This window comes from Muntiacus reevesi, chromosome 3 (genome assembly GCF_963930625.1).
Source record: "Muntiacus reevesi chromosome 3, mMunRee1.1, whole genome shotgun sequence".
Taxonomy (NCBI): Eukaryota; Metazoa; Chordata; class Mammalia; order Artiodactyla; family Cervidae; genus Muntiacus; species Muntiacus reevesi.
Window position 1 is genome coordinate 97,020,197 of NC_089251.1, and position 16,845 is coordinate 97,037,041.

General features: G+C 39.9%; 2 protein-coding genes across 4 annotated transcripts in view; one reads left to right on the plus strand and one right to left on the minus strand.

Annotated features, from left to right (window-relative positions):
* Window positions 1-2,371, minus strand: part of EIF5B (eukaryotic translation initiation factor 5B) — a 72,653-nt gene extending 70,282 nt beyond the window's left edge. For both annotated transcript variants that reach the window (XM_065929729.1, XM_065929728.1), the window contains exon 1: window positions 2,175-2,371. In XM_065929729.1, the coding sequence (XP_065785801.1) occupies window positions 2,175-2,209 (35 nt within the window). In that variant the 5' untranslated portion in view covers window positions 2,210-2,371. The remainder of the gene's footprint in view (window positions 1-2,174) is intronic.
* A 1,009-nt stretch (window positions 2,372-3,380) lies between these two features.
* Window positions 3,381-13,516, plus strand: TXNDC9 (thioredoxin domain containing 9). 2 transcript variants are annotated; one of them, XM_065929730.1, is made up of 5 exons: window positions 3,381-3,534; window positions 5,930-6,148; window positions 7,877-7,995; window positions 10,335-10,589; window positions 12,916-13,516. In XM_065929730.1, the coding sequence occupies exons 2-5, from the start codon at window positions 5,960-5,962 to the stop codon at window positions 13,031-13,033; spliced, it is 681 nt and encodes a 226-aa protein (XP_065785802.1). In that variant the 5' UTR covers window positions 3,381-3,534; window positions 5,930-5,959; the 3' UTR covers window positions 13,034-13,516. The 2 variants fall into 2 exon arrangements, with proteins under 2 accessions (XP_065785802.1, XP_065785803.1); XM_065929731.1 differs by lacking the exon at window positions 3,381-3,534 and adding an exon at window positions 3,655-3,790.
* Window positions 13,517-16,845: the final 3,329 nt, after the last annotated feature.

The window sequence follows — 16,845 nt, forward strand, 5'->3', positions numbered from 1 at the left end:
TTTAAATGAACACTGAGCGGCTAAATATTTAAAATTAACAATATAAGGATTAAAACAGTCACGTATTTTATGTTCTTTCCAGTAACTGAAAAGTGGCCCAATGCCTTAACTTGATAGCTAATGAGCAGGTGCTCATTTCTCACCCAGTTCTTCCTGAGCAGAAACATGTCTGGCTTAAGACAACTGGGAAGGAAAGGGGAGGTGGGAAGTCTCCACAAAGCGTTAAAAAAAACAAAGAAACTTGATACTGGTTTATGAGAAAATGTGTTTTTCACTGACATTGCCACCATTTTTCCTTCAACAAGAGCCAAAAAATAAAGGCTGCAGATTTAGTCTGAGGGGAAAAAAATCCAACAGCCTTCTTTCTATACTATCAAACCAATCATTTAACAGGTTCTAGTGTTTGCAATTTAAACTTTATGTCATCCGTAAACAACGCTATGAATCAGTAACACTTTTCTCGAAAAAATACACACACAAGAATAAATATTTCTCTTCTGAATAGCTTTTTCCTAATGCAAAAGAGCTTCAAAAGTAAAAAAAATTAAGATAACATATACATATGTTTTTTATCTAGAGAGTTCTGTAATCCTGATCCAAACAAACCAATTGTTTAAGTTAAAAAAAAAAGATTTCTTAAAATAAGGATCAGTGAAATTAGAAAACTGACAATTGACTGTATTTAAGAAATCATTGCTAGTATTCCTTGGGTTTAATGACATTGTGTTTGTGCTTTATGTTGTGTTTCTGTGGTTTTTTCCCCTCAAGTATTCACCTTTCAGATACACTTAAAGGATTTACACATGAAACGATTTTCAGAGTTGCTTTCAAATATCCAGCAGGTAGATGAAACAGGACCAGTCACGTGACAACAATGGCTGAAGCTGGGTAACTGGTACAGGAAGCTTTATTACACTCATCTCTCCATTTCTTGTGTAAGGCTGAAGAAAAAGAAGTATCTCAGGCACCAAAACATCCTGTCAAAAGCATAGAAATTTTTGCCCCACTAAATCACCCCAGAATTCTGCTTATTTTTTCTTATCTATCTGGCTACTCTTCAAATCAATTAACTTCTTCCAATAGACCTCCAACTGAAATACAAGACACTTGGTGTCTTTTTAACTCCATTCAACAGCTAGGTGAGGGTCAGGTCAGGAAACGACCCAGGATTCCAAATCACAACTTAGTCAAACTTCAAGAGCAAATATCCGTTTTGAGTTAAAATGAACTATCACAGGTTGTTGTTTTTGTCTTTCGAATTCCTCTTACTACACCCAGTATTTGAACTAAGTCTGGTGAGTAGTTTACAAAGGTGAAAAATAACATATGTTGTTCACTCCCAGGAAGTAAGCCCTTTCCATGAAAAGGGGTAAAGAACTCCACCGAATATGACACCCAGGAATATTACAATAATCTCGGGGTACTCAACTCTACATACATCCTTAAGCTCTCTCGCCCCCAAAGCCTTTTTAAGTGGTTAGAAAAGAGCGACCCTGGTTGGTTTGTTTCATCTCCTCCTTTCTTAGGGGAGGTGCTAGCGAGTAAAGAAATGACCAAAAGGCCGGAAGAAGGAACGCGAAAAGCATGGAGTCTGGACAATCAACCCGTAAATAATTGAAAGCTGAACCAAATTAAATGAAGTTAAGACAGAGCAACCTGCTATGCTATTCGCGTTGTCTCGAACGTGACTGAGAGGCTCCGAGAGTGAGAACACCTGGCTGGAGAAACGTCGCATTCCAAACCCTTCTCTCTCCAAGAATTCATAGGTACACAGGCATGAAAAAGAACTCTTCCAGACGTCCGCCAAAAGCAGCGCCGCAACAACTCCCACCCGCCCGTTCCACGGTGGCCAAGCGGCCCCCGGCTCCGTGAGGCCGCCCGAGCCCTGCCCCACGGGACCGCGAACCCCAAAACGACTCGGGGCTCCTCAAGCCGGAGACCTTCTCCCGAGCCGGGCGAGGGGACGGAGTCTCGGCTGGGAACCCGCTCGCCGCCGAGGCCCTCCTCGCCCGCCGGGAACTGGGGTCTCGGGCCCGCGCTGCCCACTCTGGGTCCCGGCCTGTGCCTCGGGGGGTCGCTCTCGAGCCTCGACCCGGGTCCGCCCCGCGCCCGCGGGACCCGCGCGACCCCCTGAGCCGCACCGACCGCCGCCGTGAGAACCCGCCACTAGTTACCTGTCTTCGCTCTTGTTTTTCTGCTTCTTCCCCATGGTGTGTCAGCGGCGCTCGCAGCCCCAGCCCCTCTTCTCGGTCCCTCACAGACCCGCTGTCCCTCGGCTGACTTCGGTCTCCGCTCGGCTCCGTCCCCCTCGCGCTGCCGCCTCTCGCACCCGGCTCTCCACAGACCCGCGCACTGGGACAGGGCACATATGGTGTGAGCTCCGAGTGCGCAAGCGCATCACCCCGCCGCCTCGGCGTGGGGACGCAGGGCGCGGCTCATCGAGAGCTGCGCCGCGGGTAGAGCGTCTCTAGTTACCACGCCCGTCAGGCGGGAACCCGAGCGCCCTCTTCCGGCAAGCGTCCGCGGCGCTCCGAGATCCGCGGGGTTTCAAGATTCTAGAACCCGGGGGTAGACAATAAGGTTGAAAATTTCCCCCGTCGGCCCCTCTCCCTGCTGGGGGACGCAGAGTTGGGGGAATTGGATCTCAGTTCAAAAGTAGACTTTGGGCTTCCCTTCCACCTTTAACCTCTGTCCCTTTGTACTCAGCTGCGTCAAGTTCAATAAAGAAGCACAGTGAACCACTGGTGAGCCGTCTGGGTGTTCCAAAGGGAGACAGAGAAATCCACAATATTGAGCCTCGTAGTCATGTCCATGAATTACCGAAACAAACAGAAACCATTCTTTTAAAAAGGACACACCCATTAATTCTCCTAAATAGATCATGACCTTTACATTCAAACCGAGAACAAGCTCTAAAAATGTATGTCAGGGAAGTCGCGAAGGGAGCATACTAGGGTTGTGAAAGTGTTTTATATCCGGATCTGGACAACGACACTATGTGTTAACTATGTAAAAACTTACACGTAAGTTATACTTTGATTGTTTTTTAAAGGTGGGAATTGTTCAATAAACCGAATGGAAACAAAATTGGAGTGCCACTCCCGAGCAGGAGCATAACTATTCCCTTTCTGATGTAACATGTGTCAGAGCATAAGAACGTCAACTCCAGGCTGAGCACTAAGAAACTACAATCTCCAGCGTACTTCGCTCCCCCGCCCTCTGGGCTGTTTACTGGGAGGGAGGGAAAGGTTCCTGCGCCAAGAGTTCGGAGCGCTGGAGCGCCGGAAAGGAGCAGAAGGGCGCACGCGCAGAAGCGCTCGCCGCGCGCACTTCCCTCCCCCCTCCCCCCTCCCCTGCACTACCTCCACTTCCTGGGACGTCGCAGATACTATCGCGTGAGATCCGCGGCCAATGAGGAGGCAGAAGTGACGGCCGCTTCGCAGCTACCCGCAGCTGCTTGGAGGCTGAAGCCAGAGAGGATTGCTCTTCTGGAGAAGCTGTGTGTTCGTATCTCAGGTGTCGCCGAGAGCTCAGGTGAGGCAGAGGGTGGTGTGAAAACACCGCCCATGCATCCTGGTGCTAAGGGACACCCGACTGCTCAGCATCCTGCCTGGGCGGGGGAGGGGCGCGGCTCGGGCTCCGAAGTCCCCGCCACTGAGGAGGCTTTGGCGCATGCGCCCGGGGAGGCGTTGAAGCTGGGGCCACCTCGCCTCTGCCCTCATCTGTCCCCGGGGGCGCGCGGAGTGGCGAGGGTACTTTTGGGAAGCGGCTGGCTGGCGTGCGGTTAACGGTGAGGCCCACTGCTTGTTTTGGCGGGTGTACGCAGGGGAATCGCGGAAATGGTTAGGTAACTTGAGGACACGTCCCTGCCCACCATTCAGTTAAACTGAAAAAAGAATCAGAAGCTTGTGGTTTGGAGAATGAAGTTATCTCTGCACCATCTCCTTTCCCCCTTGTGAAGGCGATGACCAGCCCAACCTGCCCCCCACAACAGCTCTTGTTAATCGCTTATCCCAGAATTAAATTCTGAGCTCAGCCTGTAAAACTCCAGGGACAAGCATCCGCTACGCCCCTTGTAAAGAACAAGGTCTGACAAGCAAATCAATGTTTAACGAATATTTTTCTGTCTCATCCGTCCCCGATCCTGAGAGCCATAGCCTTAAATTTTTCTTGAGAAGTAGGGAGTGTGAAATTCATTTCCTGTATTTGAAATACAGCTCCTTTAAAATTTTATCGCATATGAGGAACTTAGTGGTTTTTAAAACCCAGAAATAACTTTTGAAACATAACTATAATTTGAACAATAGCTAAACACATGCTACTTGAAGTACAGCCGTTGACAAATATTTTTTGCTCACTTGCAGTGTTCCCAACACTGCTAGCTCCAGGAATACAAAGATAAAATCCAGTGTGCTTTTCGACTGCTTTTCATGTGGGGGAAAAAAGTGGAATCAGAGGCGAATTTTGCAGAAAGACTATTTCAATCCAGTTCAACAGTTAATAGTGGATCTGGTGGGCCAGGCTGTGTGTCAGAAGCTGGGCAGATAAGCTCACAAGTTTATTCAGATTTTTTAAAAGTGCTTCAGTAGTAGTTGAAAACATATCACAGTTAGTTGAGATCAACAGTCTCCTGCTTTGACAGAAAAATTATAAATTTCTGTGGTAATAACCTAGGAGTACACATAAAATCATCTAATTGTTGCTGGTAGAAAATAATTTCTTTTAAAATATGCAGTTGAAGTAGATAACCAACAAAGACATGCTGTATAGCACAGGAAACTTTACTCAATAATCTGTAATAACTTAAATGGGAAAAGAATTTGAAAAAGGTAATTGAGTATGTATAAATTAATCACTTTGCTGTATACCTGAAACTGACACAACATTGTAAATCAACTATATGCCAATATAAAATAAAAATTGTAAATAAATAGACTAAGTCATTGAGATCTGCCTTTCTAATATGAATTAGAGTCTATTTTTAAACTCCTATCTTACATAGAGGAGTGATGGTAAAATCAATATACTTTTAATATTTGGAGTGTCATGTGATTTGACATCAAAGTTAGAAGCACTGAGTGTCCCTAAATCAATACTTGTGTCAATCTTTGTGGGCTTATAGACTGTTAGTTACTGAGAGAACAGAATTGGAAACTAGAGCTTAGGGAACACCAGGCAGAGTTCTTTACACAAGTTGTAATGAGCTCTCTTCAGAGTTAAAACAATTTAGGCAGAGATGGAAAATAATGTCTTTTGCTCAAATCTGTTCTATCTTGAAGCAAAATTTGGTGTGTACACATATGTGTAAAACCTTGCTACAGTTAAAAACTATCATATTTGCAGTCATTTCTGCTTTGCTTCCCTTTTCCTTTGGTAAAGAATACTGTCAGTATACAACACTAGGTTTAGTTTCAACTACTCATTTCTTTCTGGTCTGGCAATGATCTTAAAGATTTGTCTTTGCTTTAGAATAGTAAACAAACAAAGTCAAAAGCACTCTAACCTTTGGTCTAAATTATTTTTGACTAGTGTGACTTCCCAGGTGGTAAAGAACCCACCTGCCAATGCAGGAGACATAAGAGACAAGGGTTTGATCCCTGGGTCGGGAAGGTCCCCTAGAGGAGGACATGGCAACCCACTCCAGTATTCTTGCCTGGAGAATCCCATGGACAGAGGAGCTTGGCAGGCTCCAGTCCATAGGGTTGCAACAAGTCATACACAACTGAAGCAACTTAACACACAAGAGTGACTATAACCTGTTGAAAATTAAATTTTAAAACATTTAAGTAGAAATTCTTTAACATGACGTGGTTGGTTGTCAGCAGAACACTTTGTGAACTCCAAATTATATATTTGCTAGCATTTTGGGAACTAAGAGAAAAGTTTCCTGTCTTATTTTTTTCTCCAACTTTGTAAACCTTCTCCCCAGCGTCAAGGCTGAACCATACCATTTAGAAGAATGGAAGCGAACGCATCTGTTGACATGTTTTCAAAAGTCCTAGAGAATCAGTTGCTTCAAACCACCAAACTAGTGGAAGAACATTTGGATTCAGAAATTCAGAAACTAGATCAGATGGATGAGGATGAATTGGAACGCCTCAAAGAAAAGAGACTGGAGGCTCTGAAGAAAGCTCAACAGCAGAAACAAGTAACCTCTCTGCCCTGCTTTCTGAAATTGCTCTCACAGTATGCTTCTAACCACTTCTATATACACGTGCCGCAGTAGTCGCATTTCAGTCCTCAGTCTTTAGGGTTGTTTGGCCTCAAAAGAAATGCCAGTGAAAATTTTCCCTGGGGGAAAAGATAGTTTTTAAAGACACATTCCGAGTTAGCCTGCTCAGTGTTAATTCACAGTCAAATACAAGAAACACCTGGCCCAGGATAATTTTCTGAGCTCAGATTTGTGTAGTTGAGGAGAGTATGGATGAGGAAGAACACTGGGAGAAACAAGGATCAGCAGGTTCCCTTTCAGGTAGAGTTACGAGAAAGCCCATCATGATTTGTTTGTGCTCAAAGGAAGTGTGTCATTAAGGAGTTTAAACTCTTTATGGAAGCTTTATCAAAGAAATAAGGTAAAATTACCAGGGCCTCCTGTAGCTCCGCATGAGCCAACATGAAGCAGATACCAAAACTAGGGATGCAGTCTGTGCTCTTGCCCCATTCTAGAGTGCGTTCAGAGGATGAGGACATCTAAAAGTCATTTCATATGAGAAAGTGAAAAGCAAACAGAAATGTTCCCTGTAGAAGAGGACAGACATAAGCATCATGTGATATTTGAAGGGCTGACCTGAAAGATAGATTAGAACTTCTCTCATTTGAGGTCCAGGCTGGGATCCACAGACGAAAGGTCAGGATATATTGCAGTCAGCGGGAGAAGACTTTTCTGAGAACTAGAGAATGCATGTATTAATGCTTTTCAGGCACATGTGATGTGCCAGCCACTCTGTTATTTTCATGTTGTCTTGTCACAGTAGCTCAGTGAGATAGTTGTTTTATGATCTCTACATTACAAATGAGGAATTTGAGACCCAGAAAGGTTATGAGAATTCACAGCCTAATGAGTGGTAGAGCAGTGATTCAAGTTCTTCCTTCTGCAAGTCCAGTCCTCCTTTTTATTAAAACCAAGTCTTGAGAAGGGCAAAGAAATAGACAAAGAAAAAAAAAAGGTTAAATGACAGTAGAAGTCTTGAGAAAGGAAACAAGTTTCCACTTGAGGCAGTCAGCTTCCTGCCACGGGAAAGGTACAGGAAACTGAAATACCTGTCCAACATGGATGATGAGGATCGAGACAGTGATTTGGAGAATTGGATTAGTTGGACTTGTGGGTCCCTTTTTCCGGATACCATGTGAGAAAACCCCTTTCTCTTCACTGGATACTATCCGTTGGTGGCCGGGCTAGAAGAGTGCTGTCTCTGAGGTGGTCATCAAAAGTACACAGCACTCCTTAGCTTCAGAGCTGCAGTACCTGCCCCCTCCCCAAATACCAGTTGGCTTTATCTCACAGCTGTTCTTTTTTAAAGCTTTGTAGTAACTTGGATCAGATTCTTTTGATTTTAGTAGTTTAAGTGCAAAGAAATTAAGTAGATGTTTACATTCTCAATCTTTATGGTCTAAATTTTTATTTTCAAAATTCTAAGAAAACATGTGTTTCAAGTTACAAAGACAAGATAATTACAAGCCATGCTGTGGAGATAGTCATGGCCCACAGACTATTTCTGCATTGACATAGAAAGATAGGAAAGTACATCACCAAGAAGATGTATCCTTTCTAAGATAAAATCGACTTAATTACAAAATAATTTAGTGATTTGGATATAAGATGTAAAGTGACATTGAAAGAGATTTCAAATGTGTGATATTTCTCTTTTCAAATTAGGAATGGCTTTCAAAAGGACATGGGGAATACAGAGAAATCCCTAGTGAAAGAGATTTTTTTCAAGAAGTCAAGGAGAGTAAAAAAGTGGTTTGCCATTTCTACAGAGACTCCACATTCAGGTAACTTTGTTTCCCCTCATTGACTGTTTTTAAACATGAAGAGATTGTTGAATAGGTACCCTGACTTAACAAAGAAATTAAGAAAATTGTGAAAGGAACTAATTCCTTAGTTGTCCCTTTGTACTGGAAGTCTGTATATTAAAATTAAGCAGTCATCAAAGATTAACTTAAAAACCAGTGACATAAAAAAGTATAAATTATTGGATTTCAGTATTTTCATAGAAGTGGCTATTTTCTGAATGATATTTTCGCTAGGTAATTTTAGAAACATCTTAGCAATGAGCACTTAAATTTTTTTTTTAATATCAATTCCAAGAGTTCTGCTTTTGTCCCTACTACTACAATACAGCCACAGTGTTGGAAATGGAGCCAACACCTGAACACCAAGTTTGAATTCAGTCACTTCTTAGCTGGCAATTCACAGGGAGACGATGGCTTGACGAGGCCTTTCTCCAGGAGCAGAGTTGGGGCTTCAGGTTTGGCTGGAAGGTGGAGAAAGTAATTTCTCTTAGACGAGCCTAGGTCTGCCAACCTCTCTTTGGAGGCAGATCCCTCACAGTAAAAATAGCCCCAGTAGAAGTTATATCTTAAACCAGATGGCTCAAGCCTGTTTTTTTTTTTCCTAGCTCCAAAGTTTGAATAGTTGCCAACATCAGATGATGTGATAACAGACCTAGAATTGTATGAAAGCAGTTTGCTGATGCTGAGTAGCTCCTGTGGAAACTCACACTCCACCCAGAGTCTCCCCCAGCCCTGCCCTCTTCTCTCATCTCCATAGTCTGCCTGGCACCTGTCTTTGCCTCTTCACCCAACAACGTGGTTATTAATGCCTGGGATTTATTAACTAATAGAATACAAATGAAAGAAAATAAAGTCAAGGTTGAATGAATTGATATAAATATAGACAGGTAGATATCAAAGTTTTTAGCATGTGTTAATACTAGATGCTTCAGGCAGTATATAAGATCCTGGAACATTCACAGTCTCCCTTTGAGGTAAGCACTTTATAATCCCCATGCTTTTTTGTGTGTGGACACCAAGACTTGGAGAAATTAAGTGACCTGCCTGATGTCACTCAGTTGCTAAATGATAAAAGCAGGTTTGAGCCCAGCTTAATGCTATTTTAACTACATCATGACTGCTACCTCTGGGTTTAAATTGGATTTAAAATTCGATTAAAAAGTGGATTAATTGGCCAATGGGACATACTTATTTAAAATAGATTCCATATTATTCCAGTAAAACTGTGGAGTTGATTGATGTAGAAATCCTCAAGAACGTATTTCTCCAAATGATCTGTCACTGCTTTGGAGCTTCATTCAGGAACCACATATTCTCTCCTGACAGTTTTCACTATTAATAAAATCCCATTGCTGCACTGCATGAGTGATGTATAAAAAGAGTCACTCAGAGGTGGTGAGGCATCAAGGTTATGAGAAACTCAGTGGACCCGAACTTAACTCAGGAAAAACTACCAAGAAGTACCCCAAAAACCTGCTGGTAAAATCAGCTATGATTTTGGTGTCTTAATCATCGAAAGCAGAGTAGTTATCAAACTTCACTGAGCATGAGAATCACTTGCATGTTTCTCAGCTCAAGTCCCAGAGAATTTTGATTCATCTGTATGTTTTAAAAGTTGATTGTACTAATCACCTCTGGGTAAGAACAACTGCTCAACTATAAGTTATCTCTCAGATACACTCAAGGGTTGGCCAGTTTAAAGTATAATTTAAAGAAAATACCACTTTTCCTTTTCAGGTGGCTTAATAGAAATACTGCTGGAATTTTGCACTTCCTTAGGACCATAGTGACATATTTGTAGCCCTTAACCTTGACGGACTTCACACTAACAGAATTTGTACGGTTGGAAAGGTTCCTTCTCAGTGACACATTTGGTCTTTCCTAGTGACTTTCCAAGTACACCACCACCTGTATATTTCTAATTCTGAGAGGTGTCTTCTGAGCTCTGTCAAGTTCAGGTTTATCTCTCTCTCTATGAAATGGCAGGAAATATGCATAAGAAAAATGACTATTTTTTATTCTTAACCATGAACATGACAGCTTTGTGAGCCACTTAAGACTTAAGTCATATGTTGAATACTTTGTTCTTTATATTTATCATTAAGGCAGATCCAACCTTCTAGACTACACTATCATAAGAGGTAGAAAAAGAGGTACCTAACCTATGAAATGGAAATAAGGTTATCTGATAGATATATAGGTTGACTGGCAGATTATGAGATTCAGAAAAAGTAAAAACTAAGATGTGCCTTAATATTTATTTTGATAAAGAAATTGTCATTTTTAGCTTTTGGTTTTCTATGTGTTGTTATTTACAGGTGTAAAATACTAGACAGACATTTGGTGATATTGTCCAAGAAACATCTTGAGACCAAATTTTTGAAACTGAATGTGGAAAAAGCACCTTTCCTTTGTGAGAGACTGCGTATCAAAGTCATTCCCACACTAGCGCTGGTGAAAGATGGAAAAACACAGGATTTTGTTGTTGGATTTTCCGACCTAGGAAATACAGATGACTTCACCACAGAAACCTTGGAGTGGAGGCTGGGTTGTGCTGATATTCTTAATTACAGGTAACCTTCAGCAAACCTTCAGTTTATTTTAACTGCCATACTCGGTTGAAGTTTTTAAATAATTTTTTAATGTTAATATTTATTTTATGGAAATATTTCTATAAGCTTTATCTTGAAGCTGGAGATGAAGAAGAACTGCCACACAGGAAAAGTGTATCTCTTTTTTTTTTAGGAAAAGTGTATCTCTTAAAGTGTACCTTAGTATGATCTTACAGCAAAATCAGAGTTCCAAATAAAGTTGATCTTGGGTTCTAGAGTCCACCTAACTCTAAAAGTTTTCAAACAGATCCTATGAAATCTAATTTGGTATTCATCTGGAAACCCAGGATGACACTCCAGAAGAATTGACTCCTTCCTGCTTGAACCCAGATTACTCAAATTGATAATGACTTATTTTCAAACATTAGATTTTTAATGTAGTTATTCCTGTATCACTTGTCGACTCTGATAAACTATATCACATCTCATTTCTATGTTAAGCTTAAATTACTTACCTATAAAGAACAATCTCAGTAGAAAATGATCTAAAATCCAACTTCCATTTTCCACTCATCTCTTTGTTCACTTCTCCAGGCAGTTTATCTAATTTCACAGATTAGAGCACATCATCTTATGTATCTGTTTTTTATTTGCAAAAATAATAGGTTAAATTTTCCAGTTATTCCAGAGTACCTCTCAATAAGTAGAAAATTCCCTCATCTTTTTATTTTCCTTCCTCCTTTTTCTCTGAATCTCTCCTACATGTGTATAAGTCATTCCTATATTGTAGAAATTGATTTTGAAGTTCCAGGTTTTGTTTTCTTAAGTAAAATGTTAATATTAAATCATGATTTCCAATTTTAAATAAGTTGGAAACTAGTACAAAGAATTCTCATATATCATTCACCTGTATCCCCCAATTTTCAATATTTTATATTTGCTTTATCATTCTGTTTCTGGGTGTATATAAACTTTTTTCAGAACCATCTGACTGGATATTATAGATGTATTGTCCCTTTACTCCTAAATATTTCTGTTTGCATTTCCTAAGAACAGGGACATTCTTATATATCCACAGTAAAGTTATTAAAACACAATATACATAGTTTACAGACCTTATTCAAAGTCCATCATTGTCCCAATAATATCCTCCATACTGAAGAAATGAGTCACAAGTACTTACTGTGAATTTTTAGTTTCCTTTAACCTGTAGCAACTTGTTCCCCTTGTTTTCCAATAGTTTAACACTTTTGATGATAACAAACTAGTTATTTCATAGAGCATCTCCCAGTTTGGGTTCATCTAATATTTCACAATTAGATTCAGATTTTGCACATTTTCCACAGGTGTAATATGGAAGTGATGTGTTCTTTCTCGTTGTGCCTTATCAGGAGACATAGGGTGGTTTGTCACATTATTGGCAGTATTATCTGAGCACTGGCTAATCAGTTGTCTACCAGGCCAACTGGTAATTTAAGGAAGACCTTTTCCAGACCCCACATTAGTTTACTTTTTCATTTATTTGTATTAGAATGGGCTATGGATTATTTTGTTCAATGGGATATATTATTGAATATTACTGTTATTATTTACTTTGAAGCTCAGGTTGCCTCACATTTGCCCAGTGAGAGCCTTGCATACTGACTTCTGTGTGTTCTTGATACATCCCCATAATCCTTTGAGCACTTTCTTTCTGGTGCAGGTAAGATCTTTTAGGGGGACCTGTGTTGTACTCTCCATAGGAATTGACTTTATCTCCGAGAAGCCATGATTCCCTTCAGGGACAAATGATATTTCAAAACCAAGATCTTATTTTTCAGGTATCATGAAAAGCTTTCCATAGTAATTCAGGGTTAATGATAATGAGTTCCATGAGTTTGTTGTCTATAGTGACCTAAACATTAAAAGATGTTAAATAGGATCGAACTGGCCGTAACAGGCTATCGACGATAGAGCACGATTTTCCTGTCATTCTCACAGGGATAGGAATCTAATACAGATTCGGCATACCCAAAACATGAAAATAACTGATTTCCTCCTGTGGTTTGCAATCAGAGATTTTGTTGGTACATTCCATGAAATGCTAATCAGTAATTAACGATAAGAAAATAAAATGCTAGTCAAAAGCATTTAGTAGTACAAAGTAAGATTTAAAACTGCTAATTATCATTATCAACTATTAACTATCAGTATTAATTTTCAGTACCTCTTCCTCAACACCAGCATTATAAAGAAAATTTTACTCTATTCCATGTGTTACAGTGAAGATAGATTTTTGTGTAGTTTAGTATACCAGCTGTACTAAATCATAGAGAATTAAGTGTTTTTCAAATTTGTTTCTTTTTAGTGGAAATTTAATGGAGCCACCATTTCAGAGCCAAAAGAAATTTGGAACAAACTTCACAAAACTGGAAAAGAAAACTATTCGAGGAAAGAAATATGATTCAGACTCTGATGATGATTAGAAATCAGTTATAATTCTTTGTAAATTGTCTTTTATTTCTCCTTACTTCACAATTAGATGTATTTTCTAAACTCCATTGATTTCAGTATGTTCATCTCCTGATGGTCACATTCTAGAGTTTTATGCAGTGGCATCATGTTGAAAAACATCTTTAATATTTTCTATGTGGAGCTTGTGTTTAAGTAGAGGAAAACGTCTTGAGTTCTAAAATAATCTGAGGAGAGTCTGGATTCTCTATTTTTGAGATTGGTTTTATCACAATGATTCTTACGTTTTTATACCATTCACAATTGTGTTTTTAATCTACTGAATTGAAAATAGAAATTCAGCACACTATTCCAGGACTAATTCTTATGCAGCATTATTTACTTTATAAAGAGGTCAAGTAACATTTACTGGTGTAACAGATAGCACTTGTAAATGAATTGGAAACACTCTCACTTCTGGAATATATTTAAGTAATTATTAAAGAACTGTTTATTTATTCTGTGAGCGGCATGGTGTTGTTGAACCAGCTGATGGAATCAGGAAGCTTTTTCAGGTTGTGAACATACTGCCTTATTTAAAGGTCCCGATTGCTTATATTTTAAGACATGCGTTAATCAGACAAGAAGCACTTTGGGAATGGCAGCATGATCTACTACAGTGAAACAACCATGACTGGTAAATATTTTTTTAAAAGTTAAAGTCTCTGGGAATTGTCATAAGAGCATACAGCAAACAAAAAACTCTCAAGAAAATACTCAGTCTTGGGAAGAATAGTGAGCCTCTGTGGTACTTGAACCATGATCCTGCTAAAACTCACACAAGAAATAGACAATCTGAATAGACCTATTTTATATAATCAACATCTACTAGCTTTCTAAAACAGAAAGCACCAGACTCACATGGGTTCACCGGTGAATTCTAGTGAACATTAATTAATGAAGAGGTTTTATTAATTCGCTACAGTCTGTTTCAAAAGATGGAAGCAGAATGAGTTAGGTCTCATTCCTAACTCCTGAGACCAGCTTTACTCTAATGCCAAAAACAGAGACATTATGGGAAAACTACAGACCAGAATCTGTCTTGAACAGAAGCAAAGATCCCTAAAATATTAGCGAATCAGTCCAACAGTGTACAAAAAACAACCAGGCACCACAGCCAAGTGAGATTTATCCCAGGTATGCAAAGCTGTTTCAATACTTGAAAAATCAATGTAATCACAGTCTAAAGAATTAGAATCACATAACCTTATCGGTAGAAAAAGCATTTGACAAAATCCAATACCACTCATGATTAAAACTCAGTAAACAATAGAAGGGAATTTCCTCAACTTGATTTTCTAAGAATATCTACAAAAACCTACAACTAATATACCTATAGCTAATATCACACCTAATGGAAGAGGTTTGACGTTTTCCAATTGAGATCACACACAAGGCAAATTGTCTTTCCCAGCTCATCCCAGCTTTTCAGTATCATACTGGAACTCTTAGCTAATACAAAAAGGAAAGAAAAAATATATATGTGCAGATTGAAAAGGAAGAAGTAAACTTGTGTTAGTTTGTAAATGACATGATTATGTATTAATAGAAAGTCCAGCATAATTTACAAAAACAAGCACACAACCCTCCTGGAACTAATGAAAGATACAACAAAGTTGCAGAATACAAGGTTAATGTAAAAAAGTCTATTGTCTTCCTATACCAGCAGCAATGAACAACTGAAATTTGAAATTAAAAGATGCTACCATTTACATTAGCACTAAAGATGCTTGCTCCTTGGAAGGAAAGTTATGACCAACCTAGACAGCATATTAAAAAGCAGAGACATTACTTTGCCAACAAAGGTCCATCTGGTCAGGGCTATGGTTTTTCCGGTAGTCATGTATGGATGTGAGAGTTAGACTGTGAAGAAAGCTGAGCACAGAAGAATTGATGCTTTTAAACTGTGGTGTTGGAGAAGACTTTTGAGAGTCCCTTGGACTGCAAGGAGATCCAACCAGTCCATCCTGAAGGAGATCAGTCCTGGGTGTTCATTGGAGGGACTGATGCTGAAGCTGAAACTCCAATACTTTGGCCACCTGATTCAGAGAGCTGACCCTGAAAAGACCTTGAAGCTGGGAAAGATTGAGGGCAGGAGAAGGGAACGAGAGAGGATGAGATGGATGGCATCACCGAGTCGATGGGCATGGGTTTAGGTGGACTCTGGGAGTTGGTGATGGACAGGGAGGCCTGGTATGCTGCAGTTCATGGGGTCGCAAGGAGTCGGACACGACTGAACTGACTGAAATGAAATGGACATAAGGTATGTATAAGACTTGAGGGAAAAAAACAGAATAAAGATATTAAGGAATAAATGGAGATACAGTCCATGTTCAGGGATAGGGTGACTCAATATTTAAGATGTCAGTTAATTATTACAGTCAACTTGATTCACAGGTTCATAAATTTAATTCATAGATTCAACACAATCCCAGTCAAAATCCCTGAAACTTATTTTATGGATACTGACAAACATTCTCAAGTTTATATGAAAAAGAAAAAGGCTCAGAACAGCCAACACAGTATGGAAGGAGAACAACAAAATTGGAAGACTGACGTTACCCAACTTTAAGACTTAAAAGATCATCATATCTTTTTATCATACCTTTTAAAAAAGCACTTTTTAAAACATGAGTGCTGATTAGAAATATATCTGGAACTTCAGAGAGAAAAAGCAATACCTGGGTATTTATATTTTTCAAAACCTTCCAACATAATTCTGGTAAATCTTATCTAGTTTGTTTCACTTCTATTTCATATTCAGTGTTCTCATTTCATTTAGTTTATGTTTTCCAATTTCTCCATCTTTTTTTCCTCCTTGTTTATCAAATGTAGTAGAAGAGCTTTTCTATACACATACATATAAATAGTAGGTATAATGTAATATGGGCAAATACATGAGGAAACAATGACAGACATTATTTTCTTGGGCTCCAAAATCACCGCTGATGGTGACTGCAGCCATGAAATTAAAAGACACTTGCTCCTTGGAAGAAAAGCTATGACAAACCTAAAGTGAAAGTCGCTACGTCGTGCCCGACTGACTGCATGGACTATACAGTCCATGGAATTCTCTGGGCCAGAATACTGGAGTGGGTATCCTTTCCCTTCTCCAGGAGAATCTTCCCAACCCAGGGATCAAACCCAGGTCTTCTGCATCGCAGGCAGATTTTTTACCAGCTGAGCCACAAGGGAAGCTTGTGAATCACGAGGGAAGCCCATGACAAACCTAGACAGCATATTAAAAGAGAAATTACTTTACCAACAAATGTTCATATAGTCAAAGCTATGGCTTCTCCAGTAGGCATGTGTGGATGTGATCGTTGGACCATAAAGAAGGCTGAGCACCAAAGAATTGGTGCTTTTGAACTATGGTGTTGGAGAAGACTCCAGAGAATCCCTTGGACTGCAAGGAGAACAAGCCAGTCAATCTTAAAGGAAATCAACCCTGAATATTCACTGGAAGGACTGATGCTGAAGCGCCAATGCTTTGACCACCTGATGCAAAGGGCTGACTCATTGGGAAAGACCCTGATGCTGGGAAAGATTGAAGGCAAGAGAAGAGCATGACAGTGGATAAGATGATTGGATGGTATCACTGACTCTATGGACTTGAGTTTGAGCAAGTTGTGGGAATTGGTCATGGACAGAGAAGCCTGGCATGCTGCAGTCCATGGGATCGCAAGGAGCTAGACACAACTGAACTGAACTGATAATGTAATATATATTTTAGAAAACTTAAGAATTTTTGCCTAGGTAAAAAAATTTATGGCATTGTGATTCCACT

Excerpts from the sequence above, each read along its gene's own strand:
- TXNDC9 (XM_065929730.1), top strand. The coding sequence starts at position 5,960 with ATGGAAGCGAACGCATCTGTTGACATGTTTTCAAAAGTCCTAGAGAAT. Across the intron at positions 6,149-7,876 it reads AAGCTCAACAGCAGAAACAA|GAATGGCTTTCAAAAGGACA; the intron begins GTAACCTCTCTG and ends TTTTCAAATTAG. Across the intron at positions 7,996-10,334 it reads TACAGAGACTCCACATTCAG|GTGTAAAATACTAGACAGAC; the intron begins GTAACTTTGTTT and ends TGTTATTTACAG.